The 18,799-nt window shown below is 43.0% G+C and overlaps 1 protein-coding gene across 1 annotated transcript in view; it reads left to right on the top strand.

The window, feature by feature from the left end:
• SYN3 (synapsin III) overlaps positions 1 to 18,799 on the top strand; it is a 255,305-nt gene that overhangs the window by 25,078 nt on the left and 211,428 nt on the right. Inside the window, exons 3-4 of the mRNA XM_054989464.1 lie at positions 684 to 775; positions 11,595 to 11,751. Coding sequence (XP_054845439.1) covers positions 684 to 775; positions 11,595 to 11,751 — 249 coding nt within the window. The remainder of the gene's footprint in view (positions 1 to 683; positions 776 to 11,594; positions 11,752 to 18,799) is intronic.

Genomic DNA, 18,799 nt, shown 5'->3' with positions numbered 1-18,799 from the left:
AAATATATGTCTGTTCAGAGGGCAGTGAGAGCGCTCTCCAGCCACATCCACCACTATTGAAATAGTACATATGTCCCTACTCTTACTAACAATAACCTCTCCTCAGCTGAAACCTACACGACTATTTTGTTAATGTTTTTCTTTTTCTGGTGGTAAAAAGGGGTGTGTGACTTTTTAAATAATGAAATAGTTCCAAAATTGTAGGCTTTCCAATTTCACTAAGCCCCCAAATCATTAAAACCTTCAACAGTTAAACCTTTCATAAGGGTTCCTCTTCTTGAAACATAATGAGGCTTTTGGCTATTAATGCCAGCACAAATCTCCAGTGTTAAAGTATATAGCTGACCAGTAGCACACCACCAGATTTCAAACATAATTCCACATGAACCAGAGGAATTTAAGTCCTATTCAGATGATGTTCCCTTGGGATTTCTTACCACTTAATTCCTCTTGTATGTATTATTGGAATAAGTCTAATCCAGAGACTTCATGATGCTGTAATGTTGGATCATAAACAGTTAATGAGTGTTTCCTGTGCAAATTGGCAATAATTAGATTTGCTGCTGTGTCTTGGAAATCTTAACTTGAAACAAACATTCCATTTGAAAAACTAATCTTCACGTAGGTCAGTGCATTTTGTGTGTTTTGTGTTCCCACTGTATTCTTTTATTTTTCTATTACAGGCAGAGTTTTCAGAACTGAATCTGGCTGCATATGTATCTGCTGGCTGTATGGTGGACATGCAGGTCATTAGGAATGGCAGTAAAGTGGTCAGGTGAGAAATGTTAGCTTTTTCCGCAACTAACTCACATATCCTTAATTAGCAGTGCCATCCTAGCAGAGTAACCAGCCTTACAAGTCAATGGGCTGTAAATAAATTTTAAAAAAATAAACTGAGAAATAGAACAACCTGATAGCTTGGCCCAGGCAAATAATAGCCAAAGTGATTAATATATTTTATGTGGGAATTCAGTACTTAACAAGTAATATATCACTGATTCTTTAAACAGCTCTGTGCATAATTAGACAGTGCCTGAGACCCATTGCCTGAGAGACCGCAACTTTCCCAAGGACACTCATTCTAATCATGGCTTCACACGGGTCATCTTCAGATAGAAATGTCAGGCTAGCAATCGCAACACTATAATATCTGCCACCATATCTCTGGTTGCTATCCAACTAATCTTAGAACATGACAACACAGAGAATAAGAATTCCGGCACTGTTTTTCACTAATGGATAAGAGTGGATGAGAGTAGATGGTCCTGGGCCATTAATAGCTTCAAGGATATAAACTTTGAGTTGTACCCAGAAACATATTATGAACTGGCATAGTTCTTTTAAGGCTGGGATGACAAGATCAACTAACAATCTTGCTGCCCCATTTTGTCGAATTTAAGTCTCCAGCCTTCACAGGCAGTCCCACATAGAGAATATATTACATTAATCTAACCAGGATCTCTTAGGGCATGGATAACCATGACCAGATTTCACTTCTCAGCGAAAGGGCAGGTCAATTTCATTCAAAAGTATAATAGTAAAGAGTCCAGTAGGCCCTTTAAGACTAACCAACTTTACTGTAGCATAAGCTTTCAAGAACCACAGTTCTCTTCGTCAGATGCATCTGACGAAGAGAACCGTGGCTCTTGAAAGCTTATGCTACAGTAAAATTGGTTAATCTTAAAGGGCCTACTGGACTCTTTACTATTTTGCTACGACAGAATAACACGGGCTGAATCCACATTACCTCGGTGCATCCCAGTGTTGCACTAAATGTTCGCTAAACACCTGGAAGTATAGCGTCTTTCTACCACGATTCAGAAATCGTGTTTGAAAGACGCTATACTTCCGGGTGTTTAGCGAACATTTAGTGCAACACCAGGACACGCTGAGGTAATGTGGATTCAGCCACGGCTAACTCCTCTGGATCTATTCAAAAGTATACAACATGTTACAAGGAAAGAAGGAAAGCAATGCCATAATACCCCCATTTCTCTGCCCCTGTTGTGGCTTTTTTGTTCCTCTAATTCTGAACCACATTTGTAAAGACTCCCTTAACTTACGTTGGGTGAGTATGATATAGCCTTCCTATGTTGTTACTGTGAACATTAGAACTGAGCTAGAGGAGTTAGCCGTGTTAGTCTGTAGTAGCAAAATCAAAAAGAGTCCAGTAGCACCTTTAAGACTAACCAGTTTTATTTTATTGTAGCATAAGCTTTCGAGAATCAAGTTCTCTTCATCAGATGCCTGAACCCATCTGATTTTGTCAATATCATGATTGTACTTCTACCGAGATGATGACATTTGATGACATCTGTATTTGACCAGTTCGGATCAGGCATCTGATGAAGAGAACTTGATTCTCGAAAGCTTATGCTACAATAAAATAAAATTGGTTAGTCTTAAAGGTGCTACTGGACTCTTTTTGATTAGAACTGAGCTGTAACTGCTCATCTTGTTTTGGATTTGTTTGCATGAGTATTGGAAAGGACTACCTGTACTTGGTCATTTTTCACACTTGTTGCAGATACTTTTGGTTTGTTTCAGTGCTGTCTTCTCAAATTCATTTTCCTCCCTCTGCCATACCCTCATCATCCTTGGCCTTATATGTTCACAGTGTGATCATTCCTATCGACTGTGGTAACCCATCTGATTTTGTCAATATCATGATTGTACTTCTACCGAGATGATGACATTTATAAACAAAATCCCATGGGTCACAATAGCTTGTTGGATTAAATGGCAAGATTGGTAAATGAGAAGAAAGACTGTGAAAATGAAGATGAAAAAGCAGCCGCCAGGGAAACAAGAGGGCACCAATCAGAAACAATGCAAATATTCATGCTGAATATTTTTCAGTAAGTTTTTTTTAGTAAAAATGTGCTGATTTTGAAGCAAATATCCAAATTATTAAGTAGGGACAGTCTTCACGATAAAGTTGTCGGGATCTCTTTGCTGTGCATGTTGTACATGGTGCTCAGCAGATTATCCTAATCTATTACCCAGCTCAAAATACTTTTTAAAAATCCATTTCAGTACCATCAATCTCACTGAGGTAGAGAAGGCTGAACTCAAATTACTTTACCATCACTATGCAGTGGATCAGGCTGTTAACATGTGTAGATCTGTGTTTATGATGACATCCTTGTGTATGTGACTCCAGGCATGTGTTTGACATATATCTGTTCTGACATACTGCTGCAAATGTCGAGCATTTGTTCAACACATGTGTCAAACTGACCCTTGGAAAACTCAGCATGACTATCTTGTGTTATCATCCTTTAAGTAATTTTGAAGATACTAGGCGGGGGTGGGGAAGACACAAGAGAATCATACACTTTGCTCTTTCAGCATGAAAGCATGCTTTTAATGGTTCTATTGGAAAGGCTCCCTAATTCTCTTCTTCTCCTTCTACATAACCTTAATAAGAAAAAGAATTCCCACAGCATTTATATTAATCTATGTGGGAGGAGAAAACAGAGTATTATCCAGCATTCCACTTTGGGCTCCCACCCACAAATCTTATTATGTCGCATAGATGATCCATAGAACATAACCTAAACAAGGCAACAAGTCAGGAGAATAGAGTCAACAATAGAAAATGCATGACCTTGTTTTATTACCCAAGGCATGAATGTGTCACACTATGGACATTCATATTGCATATACCTTGAAGATAAAAGTGGTTTCTAAGTTTCTAAGAATGTCCTTTTTGCCCTGTAGAACTAACTCATAAATTCATTAAGTTGACATTGTTAGATCAAGATGGGTAGCCATGTTGGTCTGACTGTAGCAGTAGAAAAGAGGAAGAATCCAGTAGCACCTATAAGACTAACAAAATTTGTGGTAGAGTATGAGCTTTAGTGAGTCACAGCTCACTTCTTCAGATACCATTTTTAGGTATCATACTGATCTAGCCTCCTCTTTTCTATGATCACTGAGAAATATATGTATCCACATGTAAATAAAAGGAAATTATATGTACCATCTGTCTGAGATCTAATAAGTACAACAGCCCAAGAATTGAAAATTTAACCTCATAGATATGAACCATTGACTTTTACATTGAACTATTGAAGGCCATTAATAGTTTAGAGAAGTCTATGAAACAAAATGTTAGAAAGTTGTCTCTTGGACCTTAATACAGTTTGGTACTGAAAGGTTAAAAGCTGTTCCTGAAAAAAGGTAAGTACATTCTTTTGCAACACAATTTCACAACAGTGCCACAAAGATTACCATGCAGACTAAACAACCTACCTTCGCCAATCATTTTGATGCTAGAAGAATAGTATAGGGTAACAACTGCAAGGAATACAGTGCGCACTGAATAAGCATTCTACTCCTTCCTTTATACAACCCTTTTGTGTAGAAACTTACTTCTTCCACCTAATCCAAGTAAAAATGGACTGGTAATTGCTGAAAACTTCTGTGTCAACTGAAAGTTGAAAGCTATTCCATATGGCTGAAAATAGCTATTTTGATTATTTAGCATAATAAAATCAATGCATTCTTGGTCTTTTTGTAGAAAGACAGAGAAAGAGATCAAAAAGTAGTCATTTTTTGACCAACATCTGATTTCTGTTCCTGGTCAAAAGACAGCAATCAAAGGGTCAATGGGTCAGCTCTGTAGAAGCAATTCTAACAAGTGAGAAGTAAATCCCCTGAAGAGATTGCTAGTGGTGGGCAAAGATTAGTTTGATGCTGTAGTCTGTGAAAGTATTTTATCCCTTTTGTCTAGCAGCATTCATGCTTTTTATACTGATGGCTGACTAAAATTCCCCTGTCAGTCAAACCTTTGGAGTGGTCAAGGGTTATTCTGTTTCCTCGTTGTAAACCTATTCATCTTTTAATTAAAAGTGACTTTCCTATTGATTCTGGTTTGTCAGTCTGAGCATATGTATTCTTGATAGGGTTGTGACCTGTTACACTGGAATCCCAGATTCTTTGTGGCCTAAAAACATAGCCTTATGACTCTTTCATATAGAACACCATGCACTATTGGTGTGATGAGGAAGCCAGTCATATTAGAACATGTAACCTTCTTGTTGCCTATTCCAAGATGAATTAAACTTCTGTTAGGAAAGCTGCCCCTCTCAGGATGAGCAGAACATGCATCAGGGATGTGTATATTCATACTTTCCTTAAATTCTATGTTTTGCACTATAGTAACTCAAATTCTGCCATTCTGTCTTGAAGCCCTTGGCAGTAATAGATAAGTTAGACCCTACCAGCTTTTCACCTGTACAAGAAGGAGGAGGTCCTTTTTACCCCAGAAAAACTATAACAGGAATTGTGGGATACCACACAGGATAGGTGCTGCAGTGAGTAAGGAAACTGACTGAAAGAAAGGTTCATAGGATCCAGTCCAGGAAGTTGTAGCACACAGAAGAGGCTCTGGCTGCCAGTAGATGAATTTCTCAAAACCTCACATTGATCAAGGATTGGAGATATAGAAGGAAAAAAGGCCCATGACAGAAGAAACACGGGCCTAGGAAAACAGGTTTCCAGAACCTGCTGAGAAATTATAATAACAGAGGAAACAGGGAGCAGTGGCCCTGGAAAGGAGGGCTGGAAAAAGAGGCAATCCAGAGGAATCAAGGAGGAAGAGAGTATGAGTGAGAAATCAAGGACAATAAAGAAAGCTAAAAGAAAAAATGAATATGAAGAAGTATACTTGGCCAAGAGCTGTGGGGATAAGAAAGATTTATTTTATTATATTATATTTTATCAAATTTATACCCTGCACCTCCCCATGAACAGGCTCAGGGCGGCAAACATATTATACAATTAAAACTATATACATATCTAAAAAACCATAAAAACAATACAAATAACTGATCAACTCAGGCTGTAATAAATATCTAAAAAACCATGCACAGCCCAGGGCAGTCGCCAGCAAAGCACGGGATGTGGCAAACAGGAAAGAGACATGGATATTTGCTTGTTGATTTCAAATATCCAGTCAATTTGGCAATCTTGAGGTCTCTGGCTGTGTATGGGCAAATCCACATGCCCTTGGCGCGTCCCGGCATTGCACTAAATGTTCGATAAACATCCGGAAGTATAGCATCTTTCTAGCGCGATTTCTGAAATTGCGCTAGAAAGACACTATACTTCTGGGTGTTTAGCAAACATTTAGTGCAACGCCGGGACGCTCCGAGGGCGTGTGGATTTGGCCTATGTAATAATTTTCTTCAGGGGAAAACAAGTGTCAATATCCAAAGAATCAGTTCAAGATTAAGAGCAGAAGAGTATGATGCAAACAGAAGATGGGCTTGGGTAGCTAACAGAGAGCAAGTGGTAAGGGTGGGAAGAAGATAGATTCAGACAATAAGCTGCCGCACTTGAGGAAAAAGTCAAGGGATTGTCCAGTTGCCCTAGAAATTTACTTACTCAATAGGGGTCAGCCTGTCCATCACCTACTTGAAGACAGTGTCAGTGGCACTGATTCAAAACCCCTGCTGGACTAAATTGGTATAGGCTGTGTGAACTGAAGCTTAATACAGATAAGGCAGAACTGTTGATGGTGGGAAGGCTGATTGAACTGGAAGATATTCTGGTTCAGTTGACAGACCCCTCCCAAATTTTCAAGTGCCCCTGGATCTTATATTACTTCTGTAACCTCAGGTAATGGCTCTAAGTATGAGAGTGACAGCCAGTTTGGTGTACTGGTTAAGAGCGCGGGACTCTTATCTGGAGAACCAGGTTCCTCCACTTGAAGCCAGCTGGGTGACCTTGGGTCAGTCACAGCTTCTTGGAGCTCTCTCAGCCCCACCCACCTCACAGGGTGTTTTGTTGTGGGGATAATAATAGCATACTTTGTAAACTGCTCTGAGTGGGTATAAAGTCATCCTGAAGGGCGGTATATAAATCGAATTTGTTGTTGTTGTTGTTGTTGTTGTTGTTGTTGTTGTTGTTGTTGTTGTTATAAGTAACCATGGCCCTTGGTACCTTTCTGTCTAGACTACTGTATTATGTTCTATAAAGCACTACCTTTGAAGATCATTCAGAAATTAAAATTCATTTTGAATGTACCAGAGAGTGGTGTGAACAGCACATGCCAAAAGAGCTGCGATGGCTCCATTTGTTTCCAAGCACAATTCCAAGCAGTGATATCAGCAAAGTTTAAAACTGGGGAGTTAAGTGTATGAACTTCCTCAGTTCATAACTCCCAACCTAATTATGAGCTGAGCCCAAACATTGCTGAAGGTCAAACTCTGCTTATTAATTGCCTCAGCTTTGGCCCCAGCACGACAAGCCAATATGCCAATATGCCTGCATATCTCCAAGTTACTACAGCTTAAAGAGGAGTTACAACAGCGCAATGCCCTGGCATGACCACACCGGTCTTGGCTGCCTGCACAGACCACCATGGTCACCTGCTGGCAGAACTCCAGCATAAAGCCCTGCACAGGAAGGGGCATGGCCTGACTTCCTAAGCCATTCCAGACTCAGAATGCCCTCCCAGCTCCCACAGGCACTTATGCCTGCAGAAAACATGCCTTGATGGCCCTCAGGATTGCACAGCCCAACAGCAACTATTACCACTTTAAAAAAATACAAAGCCCTTAGAGATAAAAAAAACCCTCCTCTCTCTCAGACTTGTGCAGCCTTCTTTGCAGTTGCTGCTATTAAACAGCTGTTGGGGCGGGGGTGATCTCTCATTGGGGGTTTGATTATCTCGTGGATGAATAATGTCCCTCTTTAACTCCTCAGCAGCTGGCGTCCAGCCGATGTGTGAGAAAGATGCTGACAGTTATTGGAAAAACATTTGGAGTGGAGGCAGCTGGTGCAAAATCAGAAATGACTATTACCAGACAAGGGTGGGGAAAGATTGGAGAGATTAATGCTTTCCATGGCCCTTTCCCATTCCAGATTCCTTATCAGAAGGAGTTATTGTCCATCAGATCCATGTTTTTTTTAATTAACTAAGTAGAAGGGGAAATTAAAGTTCTATTTTTGATCATGTATCATTCTTATCTTAATTTGTTTCCTTTCATCATGGCTTTTTATTGAGTCTCATTTTGAGGGGGAAAACAAAGGTTAGCACTCTGATTCTGCTCTGTTGAATACATGTGCGACTCCAGATGACTCTTACTTGACCCTGGAAAATCCTTTCTTTCATTGTTGATTATTGAGTTTTTGGTTAACATTTAATTTCTTTTCTTAAAGTCTTCGGTCTCCTCTGAGACATAACTGTAGTAATAATATAAAGATCAGCATGCCATTGTAGTGGTATGGATAGGGTTCTGTTGGGTCTAGTGACATAGGGGTTCTTGCCCATCTATGATGTTCATTTTGGGTCAGCCATCATCTCTCTGCCTAATTTATCTCACAACATTCTTGTGAAGATAAAAGGAGAACACTTTGTGTATGCTTCCCTTATATCTTAGTAAGGAGGATTGGATACAAATAAAATTATATCTATTTCATGGATTTCCTTATCAAAGTGCTAATTTTAGTCACAAAAATATGGATTATGGAAAGGTCAGTGTTAGGGAAGCCATCTTCAGCATGGACCCTATGAAGCATAACTGGAACTGCATTGCATAATTGGTAACCTTCTTTCTCCCCTCACAGTTCTCTATGCTCCCCAAAATTGTTCCTCTGCAGTGTTAGTGGATCCATGGTGCTTGGAAGTGAGAGCAGGGTTTAGAATGAGAGGAGGGAACTGGTGAAAATCACACTCCCCCTCAACTGTGAGCAGAAAGGGGGCATAGGATTCCTATAGATCCTAAATACTTTCAATCACATGGTGTAATCTGCCAGCCAAAGCATAGGAAGAATGTTGCTCCTGAAGCATTTATTATTCATGGTTATGATATGTTTGAATTAGTATTGGGATCCAAGGTTCTTATGCTACAGAGTAGAAAGCCGAGAACAATACAGCCCAGTAAGTTCAGTTTTATATACAAACCCTGTGTCAACAATGTCTCTGCATCCAGGGGACACAACTCAAGATTTGTTCTAATGTCACAACTATTTTTTGTGTTAGCTCAGACACACCTGAGGTTGCACATTCTTGAGGGGATTATTGCAGTTTTTAGGTAGCTGAAGTCACTCGTGTTGGCTTTATGCCTCAGAATATTACCTGAGGAGGCCGTTAATCCCACAGCAATGTGCAGCCTGTCACATTGTATTGACTAATTATGCATTTTCCTTCCTTTGCCTTGAGTACCAAGGAGGAGTTTGTGTTGCAAAAGTTAGTCAAAGCATTCTGGTTCAACTAAACTTGGGTACTTTTCGCACTAAGGTTTTAAAGCATGTTCGTATCAGTTCTGTATTCCATGTTTGCAGGGATTTCAGACTTGCAAGGCAGTCATGGGATGTGGTGCCACTCTTTTTCCTCATTACCTCGATTTTTCTTCCTGCTGACATACCCCGATGTTAATTTTTAATCAGCTGCCCAGTCGGGGCAGACTCAATTAACGCCAATGTGAATGTTTTGCAGCACTCCCCTCCCCTCTTTTTTTCCCTGGGAGCAGATTGGTTTGTGTTGAATTAACCAGCGAGCAAGAGCACGAGGTGAGGGAGGAAGAGTGAATGGAGGGGATGTTAAAGTTACATTACTGGTGAGAGGGAGAGGGAAAGAGAGAGGCATCCACACACACACACACACAGAGCTCTCAATTTCACACAGCCCAGGTGCTAAGCTCAGCCAAACTGCACTGGCAGTTCAAGAGCCGCCGCAGCTTCTCCTCTCCAGAGTGTGCGCGTGCAATCCCCACACAAGAGAGAATTTCGCAGCCCCTCAGAAGGCACGCAAAGCCCCGGCTCAGCACATCTCAGCAGAGCCAGGGGCGAGTATAAGTCTGCTCCCTGTGCCTAACCCCTGGGGAGGCAAGTCCTGCCTTACCATGGGAAGAGTAGGGTGGGTGGTTGAAGGGTGGCATGGGGGGAGGCTTGTCCGTCCAAAGATGTAACACAGGGATGTTACCATGCATGCTCAAAGTTAAAAAAAAAAAAAGGTGACGTGCACTAATGCTCGGAAAGCCCGAAACTGAACAGAGGCTTCCAGGCAGTTGTCTGAAAGGAATCGCAAGAGGCCAAATCAAAACTGCTGGGAAGTGTGAAAGGACAGGTGACAAGCCAAAGCCACTACAACTGCTAAAAAATGGTGCTTTAAACCATGAGTGCGAAAAATACCTTGGTGTCTTTTGGGACCAAAGCCTACGGCTAATCTGAATAACAACAATCTACCTACCATTACTTATTTGTGATGCACGCAGATCTATATATTGGGCTTTAACTCTGTGTAGGACAACACTGAGCCAAAACTGGCCTGGCTAGTGCAGGAAGTCAAACTGCCTGGATCCTCAAGTATGAGGAAACTGGATTCACAGCCCTGTTCCCCCCCCACACACACACACCAAAAAAATCTATGCCCAATGCCAGAAATGCCCTCCCAAAGTTGTGACAGAGACATAATAGCCTCAAGCATAAAACCATAGAGACACCAAAATGTTACAGATCTCAAAAGCAACCATCAGCAGAAAATTCTCTAAGACCCAAGAGTCATCATGACGGTGGGATGGGTGGGAAGACAGCTCAGGAGCAGAGGGCTGGGTGTCCAGCCAGTTCAGCTATTTAACCCCAGCAGGCAGCCCACAGGGAAGACTCAGCCCTCAAGGTCTGCCAGCTGGGGCCTTGCCCCACAAGCTGGCTGGCCAGTTGTACAGCCCTGTAGAGGCACCTGGGAGCCACTGGGCTCCTGAGAAGATGGTGGCTGCCACCCACCCCCACTCGGCAGAACACAAAGATGGCCATGGGTAGGACTAGGACTGGGTGCTTGAAGTTGTACAGTCTGAGAAAAAACTTGCCTATAAATATACATGACATAACCAGTTAAAATGAAAGCAGTGGAGCCCAGGAAACACCCTCCTTACTGAAAGACAGCTTAAGTCTTAAAAATTGCTTCAGAAAAACCTTGGCAAGTCTCCCAGGATGAGGAATTCGAGGGCTACAGGGCAATCACATTGTGAACAACTCTGTACGTGCCTGTGCACAGTCTTTGTTAGATGCAGAGATGGCAACCTGAGGCCTCTTATGAACCAGAGAGCAAGGAACACAAGGGGTGTTTTAAGTTGTGCTCTGGGGTAGGGGAAATTTCTTTTTAAAGAGAATGACTGGTTAATGGATATGTGCATTCAGAATGCCATGTATAATCTTACTGTATGCTGGTTTGCAGCTCCAAGTATTCAGAAACTGGCTTTGCTCTCTGTCATCTGTGCAGCATATTGCAAGAAGTGTCATCAGATCCATTCAAGATTCTCAGAAGAGAACTGCTGGGAAGATGCTTTTTTTCTCCATAATTTATTATCTTTAGCTCTAGTTATACATCATTCCAGCATGATCCTGCCTCTAATGGAAATAGTGAGAAATATATTTGGAGTCTCCTGAGTTCTACTAGGGAAGGCAATTGAGAATTTTATTTATTGATGTCTTTAGTGTAATAATGATTGGTGCCATGCTTGAAACTTGAGAAGTTGCCACCATATACAGGAGATAAAGAAGGTAAAATGAAAGAAGATAGGTAGAAAGAAGAGAACTTTATTGGCTTCTTAAAAATGTACTCTGATTTTTATGTCTCCTAGATCTTTCAAGCCCGACTTTGTTCTTGTCCGGCAACACGCTTACAGCATGGCTCTAGGAGAGGACTTTCGCAGCCTTGTCATTGGCCTCCAATATGGTGGTGTCCACAGTGTTAATTCTTTTTTCTCCATCTACAACTTCTGCAGCAAACCCTGGGTGGTACGTGGCATTCTTTAGGTTCATTTAGGTTGCATCATCATCAGAGTAATATTGTCTGCCAACCGACTGACTGAGAACCATTGCAGAGCTGAAAGGCACTATACACTACACTACAAATAATCAAACAAACAAACATATGCAATGAGAGAGGACAGATTCTTGGTCATACCGATACCTAAAGAAACTCTTACTTCAACTATCCAAGTATTTTGATGTTCAAATGCTTTACCCTTCCAACTGCAGAAGACTGCAGTGAGTGAGGAGAAGCACAGATAGGAAAACAGCAGCCAGTGGTCCATTTACTCTTTAATCCATGAGTGCGTATGCCTGTCTTTGGCCACCACAGGCGTAGGGGTTCTGGCTTGCCCTCTCCCTAACAGGCTAGCTGGAGGTTATTATGGATCTGGTAATGTGTAGGGGTGTACACTGAGATTTTTTAATATAATTTCTGATCTAGACTTTGGAGGGAAATTTTTACCATTATTACTTATTTCCAGTTAGGATATTACCAGTTCAGGAGTCAAATCCGTGCCATGCCCCCTGCTTTGGGACCATTATTTTCAATGGGAAATCTGTGCACTTTCTCAGTTGTTGTTCCACCCTTAAGAGCAATATTAAGAGACAAGGAGGGCACTTTCGCTAGCAATCTTTATAAAAAGGTGCAAGAGAATTCTATTTCACAGGGTGTTTTGTTGATCTTTTAGCAACTGCTGGTTATTTATTTTTTAGTGTGTCACACCATCTGTTGGCTTTTGGATGGTGAATTTATTTGTATGATTTTAATGTACATGGTACCTTGTAGACACATTTTTTAAAGTGACTTGGGGGAAAGTTGGGTAGAAATAATTTAAATTAAAAATTGTTTGGTTAAGATGTTCAAACGCATTATCCTTTTAGCCACAAAAGACTGCAGTGAACAGGAAATACCAGGGAGAGGAAAAGGGAAATCACTGGTCTGCTCCCTTTTGACTGGAGATTCATAGATGTGATCATGCTGTGACTGCCTAGCAGCACCACACAGCCCATTATAGCAGGAAGGCGTATTGAAAGCCTGTGTTGCATTGTTCACTTCCACAGTGACACAGTGCCTATAAAGCCCTTCCCAGGAAACTTACAACAGATATGCCTCCTTGGGATCCTTCTCTTTCATTAGTATTTGCAAGGAAAGCTAGACTCTGAATGTATTTGTTTATCGCAAGATTTACGACTAGTTTATCCAACATAAAACTCTCAAAGCAAGTTATAATAATAAAGCAATAAATGCAACCTAAACTATAGACCCATGAAATAAATTCTGCAAGGTCATGGCATGAGCCTTCTCTTTTGCTTCAGCTTTGGAATTCCCCTCCTAGCAAAGCATGCAAGCCCCAGCCATGGACTTCTTCAGGAAGCAAATTAATTTTTTCTGTTTAAATATATATTTTATAATGTAATGTTTTATATGCGGGGCTTTCTGAAACACTGTAATGATGGGATTTTTTAATTGTTACTTTGATTCATAGTTTGAATGTCTTTGAGTCTCCTTTCAGAAAAAAAAGTGTAATTAAATCCACTTATTCCTGCTCTATGCTACTAATACTGTGATTTCAGGACAAAGGGACAAAACAGGAAGTCTCCATCTTACTTGCAACTATAGGATGTGGTACAGACTGATGTTTGCACTATGGCATCTTAAATCAATTATATGCTTTATAGCACGAAATCAGGCCACAGGTCCGTCTCACTCAGTATTATCTGCTCTGTCTGGCAGCAGCATAGTGAAACATTTTCCAGCTCTTGCTGCCTGAGATCCTTTAACCAGAAACACCAGGGAACTGAACACAGGAGTTTAAATTATACTGAATCAGATCACTTGCCTATCAAGGCCAGTATTGCCTACTCTGAATGGCAGCAACTTTCCAGGGTTTAGACCTCTCCTACCTGATCCTTTTAACTGGAGATGCCAGGGACTACAGCTGGGCCTTCGGTATTCACTGCTGATGCTGTGCCCCTGAGCTACACACACACCTCATTGATCCTGGGATGTTCTGTAGCTAAAGAATATGTGGGAACTCCCCCTCCCCCGCCGCTGCCCCAAGTTGACTGATTCATGCAATTTGATGGCCCAGATAATGACAGTCCAGAGGAGCTCGAGGGAACTTGCTAATAAGACTTATCTTTCTCCCTTGAATAAAATCAAAGAAAATAAAATCAGATTGACATTGGGCAGTAATATTTGTTTTTCTTTAATTGGATGTGGGTCTGTTATGCATTTCAGCCATGACTTACATTGCTGAGATCATCCCTGGCAGGGAATACAGTTTTTTGCTATGGCAAACTGTATAGAAATCAAGACAGCAAAACCTTGGGAATTAATATTACTCTGCTGCACATATGTAGGCTACGTAAGGCCTTTCCACCCATTATGATTTTGGCACTCTTGAATCATGGACCAGAAGAGCGAACTGTGTACAGTCTTCTCCTTACATGTGGCAGTCATTTTGTGTGAATAGGACAGTGTGCATATTTTCCAATTTGATACGTATGATTGTATTAAAGTGACCATATACAATGCACCCAACTTCTGTTAAGGAGTAGCAGCTGGAACAGAGAGAGGAGAAGACACCATTAGACCATAGCTGGATTGGGATGCAGAAGCTCTACTAAATATTGATTCCTGCTCTGGATCTCTAGGGATAGTTTTAAAAGTCAATAAGTGCATTGAATAAAGTTCAGTAAATGCAATAAATAAAGAATCATGTGAGGTGGAGCAATTAGGAAATCTCTATGCACCCCCTTCAATCTCCTCTACCAGGTTCTATACACTTTTGGGGTTTAAGCAGGCTAATTTCCCCTCCTCGTCTTCTTCCTGAAACTGATTCAGCTCTCATCATCCTTCCTTGACCATATTCATATATCATCAGGTTATTTTGGATTTTTTTCTTTTGATTAATTAAAAAAGCCATACTTTCTGCATATCTGGGGGTTCGCCTGAGTATGCATGAATGCCTATTTATCTCTGGGTGGCCGAGTTTTGCTGTTTTTGTTATTGGCATGGAATTGGCAGCTAGCCACTTTAACTATTAGGTATAGTGACACTGGAGGCCCAGGAGGAATTATGAGAAGGGGGAACACTCTGGAGAATCTATATCACACAGGCTGATTTCTTCTTCCCTTTTTCCCTTTAACTGGTGATGCTCAGCTGCTGTCAACATTGCATCCTTACTGAAGCAGTAAGGATTTATAAATTTTTAGGGGGGGTTACTTCAGTTTCATGTTAGGTTTTTAGGGTTTTTGGTGGGGGAGGGGAGGGGGTGTTAATTTACAAAGTCATATTTTTCTGCACCTCGGAATTTCCCTAAGTACTCAAAGACCCCTTCCTTGTCTGGGAGTAGTCTCATTGTACTGCACACAGGGAGGGGCCAACCTGTTAGACATACCTTTAACAAAAGGAAGGCAAGTAGGAAAAATCTACGTGTCCTGTACTTTCAGTGGAATGTTTATGATTTTGACATCATTTACATGTCCAGCTTAGAGATAGGCACGAACAGAAAAAAGCCCCGAACATGATGTTTGTTGTTCATTGCCATCCATGAACGGGGACTCACGACCATTTACGAATACGGCCTGTTCACAAACATGTTCGTGGTTGGATGTTGGTGGGGGCCAGCAGGCTCTCCTCCAGTCATCATCCAAGTTTGGTCAAGATCTCTACCGCACCACTCCCAGAAACCTGACCTTAGCAGGCACCAGGAAAGGTACCAATAATAAATAATAGCTTGGCCCCAGAGCCTGGCAGCAGCCCTGGAACCTGAAGGGGTCGATCCCTATCCCACCACACACACACAAAACCTCAAGCTCCAATGCACTCTCCCTGTCTCTCTCTCAAAATGCCAACAGCAGCTGTCTCCGACTCCACTGTTGGCTGAAACTGAAGGCCAGAGCTGGGAGCACAGTGTCTTTTATAACCAGAAGTCCCAAAGAGCAAAACAGGAGGTCTGTGGTTGGCAGTCAGAACTGCCTAACAGGGTTTGGAGGGATGAGATTGGTGTTCCCATGGCTACAGAAGACCCCCCTTCCCCCTGCTCTTTGCTCCTTTATAACAAATTTGGAGCTCCACACTTGGAAGGAAGACTTGCCTATCAAGCTAAGTTGGGCTTAGATTGGGGTTTTCAGGACAACAGCAGGAGTTCAGACAGAGTTCAGACAATCCATGCCTACATTGCCAAGGAAATTGATTGCAGGTGCCCAGGGCCAGATCGAGGGGGCAGGGGGGTAGACTGCCCCCGGCACTGCCAAAGAAGGGGTGCCAGGCACAGCTGCCAGCCACCGGGAGCACACCAGAGCTGGCAGCTTGCCGCGCAGGAGGCTGAGCGCAGGGTTGGGAGGCCCTCGCCTGCCCCGTTGATGGGGCGGCTGGCTTGCCATGTGCGCAGGACCTCCCAGCCCTGCGCTCAGCCACCTGCATGGCAAGCGCTCTGCCCCAGCACACACTCATGCCGCCATCGCCAGCTCTGTGGTGCACCATGTGCTGCGGCGGCGAGCTTGCTGCGTGGGCAACATGGGGCAGCGGGGCAGGTGAACCGCGCAGAGGGCCTCCTAGCCCTGTGCTCAGCTGCCTATGTGGCAAGCCAGCCACCCCAGTGCATGCTCGCGCCGCCACCACAAGCTCCACGGCACACCAGGCGCTGGGGCGGCCAGCTTGCTGTGTGTGCGGCATGCCTCCCGCCCTGTGTGATGGTGTCACGGAAGTGACATCATCACACAGCTCTGGGAGCACGCGCATACTGTGTGTGCATGCTGAGGGCCGGCCCTGCAGGTGCCAGACTGTCTGGTTTGACGAACGGCTGATGAACGCAACGAACAAGGCTTGCAACGACCACTTGTTCGTTTAGAATGGGTCCTCATGATTTGAACAGCTTGTTCGCAAACAGCAGATTAGGCTCTCCGTGGCTTTTTTTTGTTCGTATTGTTGTTCGTGCCTATCTCTAGTCCAGCTTTATACCTGCAACTAGATGAAACATTAACATGTCACAGAGGAGCAATGTGAGCCCCTCCTGTCCCCTTCCCTCCCCACACAGATAGCTTCCCATATAACTGGGAGCTCCCCATGAATGGTCCTTGAGCAATTTATATCTGTGCATCTGAGTTTGGTTTTATGATTGGCAGGGAGAGGCTAGCCACTTTACTATTAAATATAGCGATATTGTGAGCCCCAGAGAAATAAATCCTTCTTTACCTGTTTCTCAAGAACTTCTAATATATGTTTGCTCACTGTACCAGTAAAAGTAGTTGCATTTTCCTTTTCTGAGATGCTGAGAGTTAGTATAAGCAGTTAAGTGTTACACGCTGTTTTCTTTGTTGTACAACCAAAAGAGAGAGTATTGTGATATCAGGTAACAAAGCAAAAAAAGACTTGTGAAGTCTTACTAAGCACAATCTTCAGTGACAAGAATAAAGCCAATCTATACAACATGTTATGTACATGAATTATTACTTTATGGTACCTTATTAAATTTTAGTAATAGTTGTATAGATTGGCTTTATTCTTGTCACAGAATATTGAGTTTAGTAAGACTTTGCAGTACTTTTTTGTTTTGTTCTCATTGTTGTTTCAATAACCTGTGTTACCAACAATAATTACTGATATGAAAAGTTAGTTTTTGTTATTCTCACCTATTGATCTCAAAATAAGTATGAAGGTAGAAGAAAATTACTGGATTTAGTCTGACATTTAGGTTTTTTCTAAAAGGGTAATTTGTTAAACGTGTGATGATGTTTGAGAGGCATACAGCTTTGCGTATCATTTAAAATACATTTCTGTGATAGAGGCTGAGTGCTTCAGTTTTCCAGGAGTTAAACTTTTCTTATTAATTTAAATCCATGACTGTTGCTGCTTCTGGCCCTAGGCAAGTATCAGCACCTGGAAATGTATAAAAATAACAAAACTCAATGTGAAATTCAAAAATACTGGCAATTTCCTTGTCATTATGATAGGTGGGAAGTTCATGAATGAAGGACCTGTACAATGCACAGAACGACAAACACTCCAAAACATTGTAGGCATCATAAAGGAATCCCTCAGCGCTGGATCTAGGGTTGCCCACGCCTGGGGCAACCCTAGGCCGACTTCCTCGCGCGTGTGCGCAGCAGGCGCGCGCTCCCCGCGCTGTGTGATGATGTCACTTTGGTGACATCATCACGCAGGGCGGAACGGCGGAGGCAGCATGTGGAGCTGGGAAGCCGCCCGCGCAGCCCCCCATGCTGCTTTCACCTGCCCCACAGGACAGGGGGCGGCCGGCTTGCTGCGCACACCCTGCCCTGCAGGGCAGGCCAAAGGCAGCGTGGCCACCCGCGCCATTCGCCTGCCCCGCAGGACAGAGGGCAGCCGGCCGCCCCCCTGTCCTGTGGGGCAAGCGAATGGTGTGGGCGGCCCCGCAACCCCCCGTGCTGCCTTTTGCCTGCCCTGCAGGACAGGGGGTGTGCGGCAAGCTGGCCGCCCTGTCCTGCGGGGCAGGCAAAAGGCAGCGCGGGGGGCTGCGAGGCTGCCTGCACTGCTGCCTGCGCCCTCTGGCAGCTGGCAGCTGCTCCTGGTGCCCCCTCCCTGGAGGCACCGGGGGCAGACTACCCCCCTGCCCCCCCTCGATCTGGCTCTGGAATCCCTGTTGGTGAAGGCAGAATGGTTGCAGAGCCTGCCAGTATAAATTTCATAGTGGGAAGGAGAAGTGATAAGATATAACGGCATGTTTCTTGGACATTGAAAAATAGCAATATATTTTAAGAGAATTTGTTGTGCAGAGTCTTTCAGTGCGTAAAATCATTGACCTGGTGAAAGAGACATGTTTTCCAGAGTCTGAAACACTATAAAAAACATAAGGACCCCTGCTGGATCAGACCAGCAGTCCATCTAGACCGGCATCCTGTTTCACCAAATGGCCAACCACTTACTCTGGAGGGCCAACAAGAGGGCACTGAGACTGAGACCTTCCCCTGAAGCTGCTTCCTGGCACTGGTATTCAGAAGTTTACTGCCTTTGAATGTGGAGATTCCCTTTAGTCACCGTGGCTAG

The sequence above is a fragment of the Eublepharis macularius genome, chromosome 9 (assembly GCF_028583425.1).
Source record: "Eublepharis macularius isolate TG4126 chromosome 9, MPM_Emac_v1.0, whole genome shotgun sequence".
Lineage (NCBI taxonomy): Eukaryota > Metazoa > Chordata > Lepidosauria > Squamata > Eublepharidae > Eublepharis > Eublepharis macularius.
This window is presented reverse-complemented; position numbering and strand designations above follow the sequence as displayed.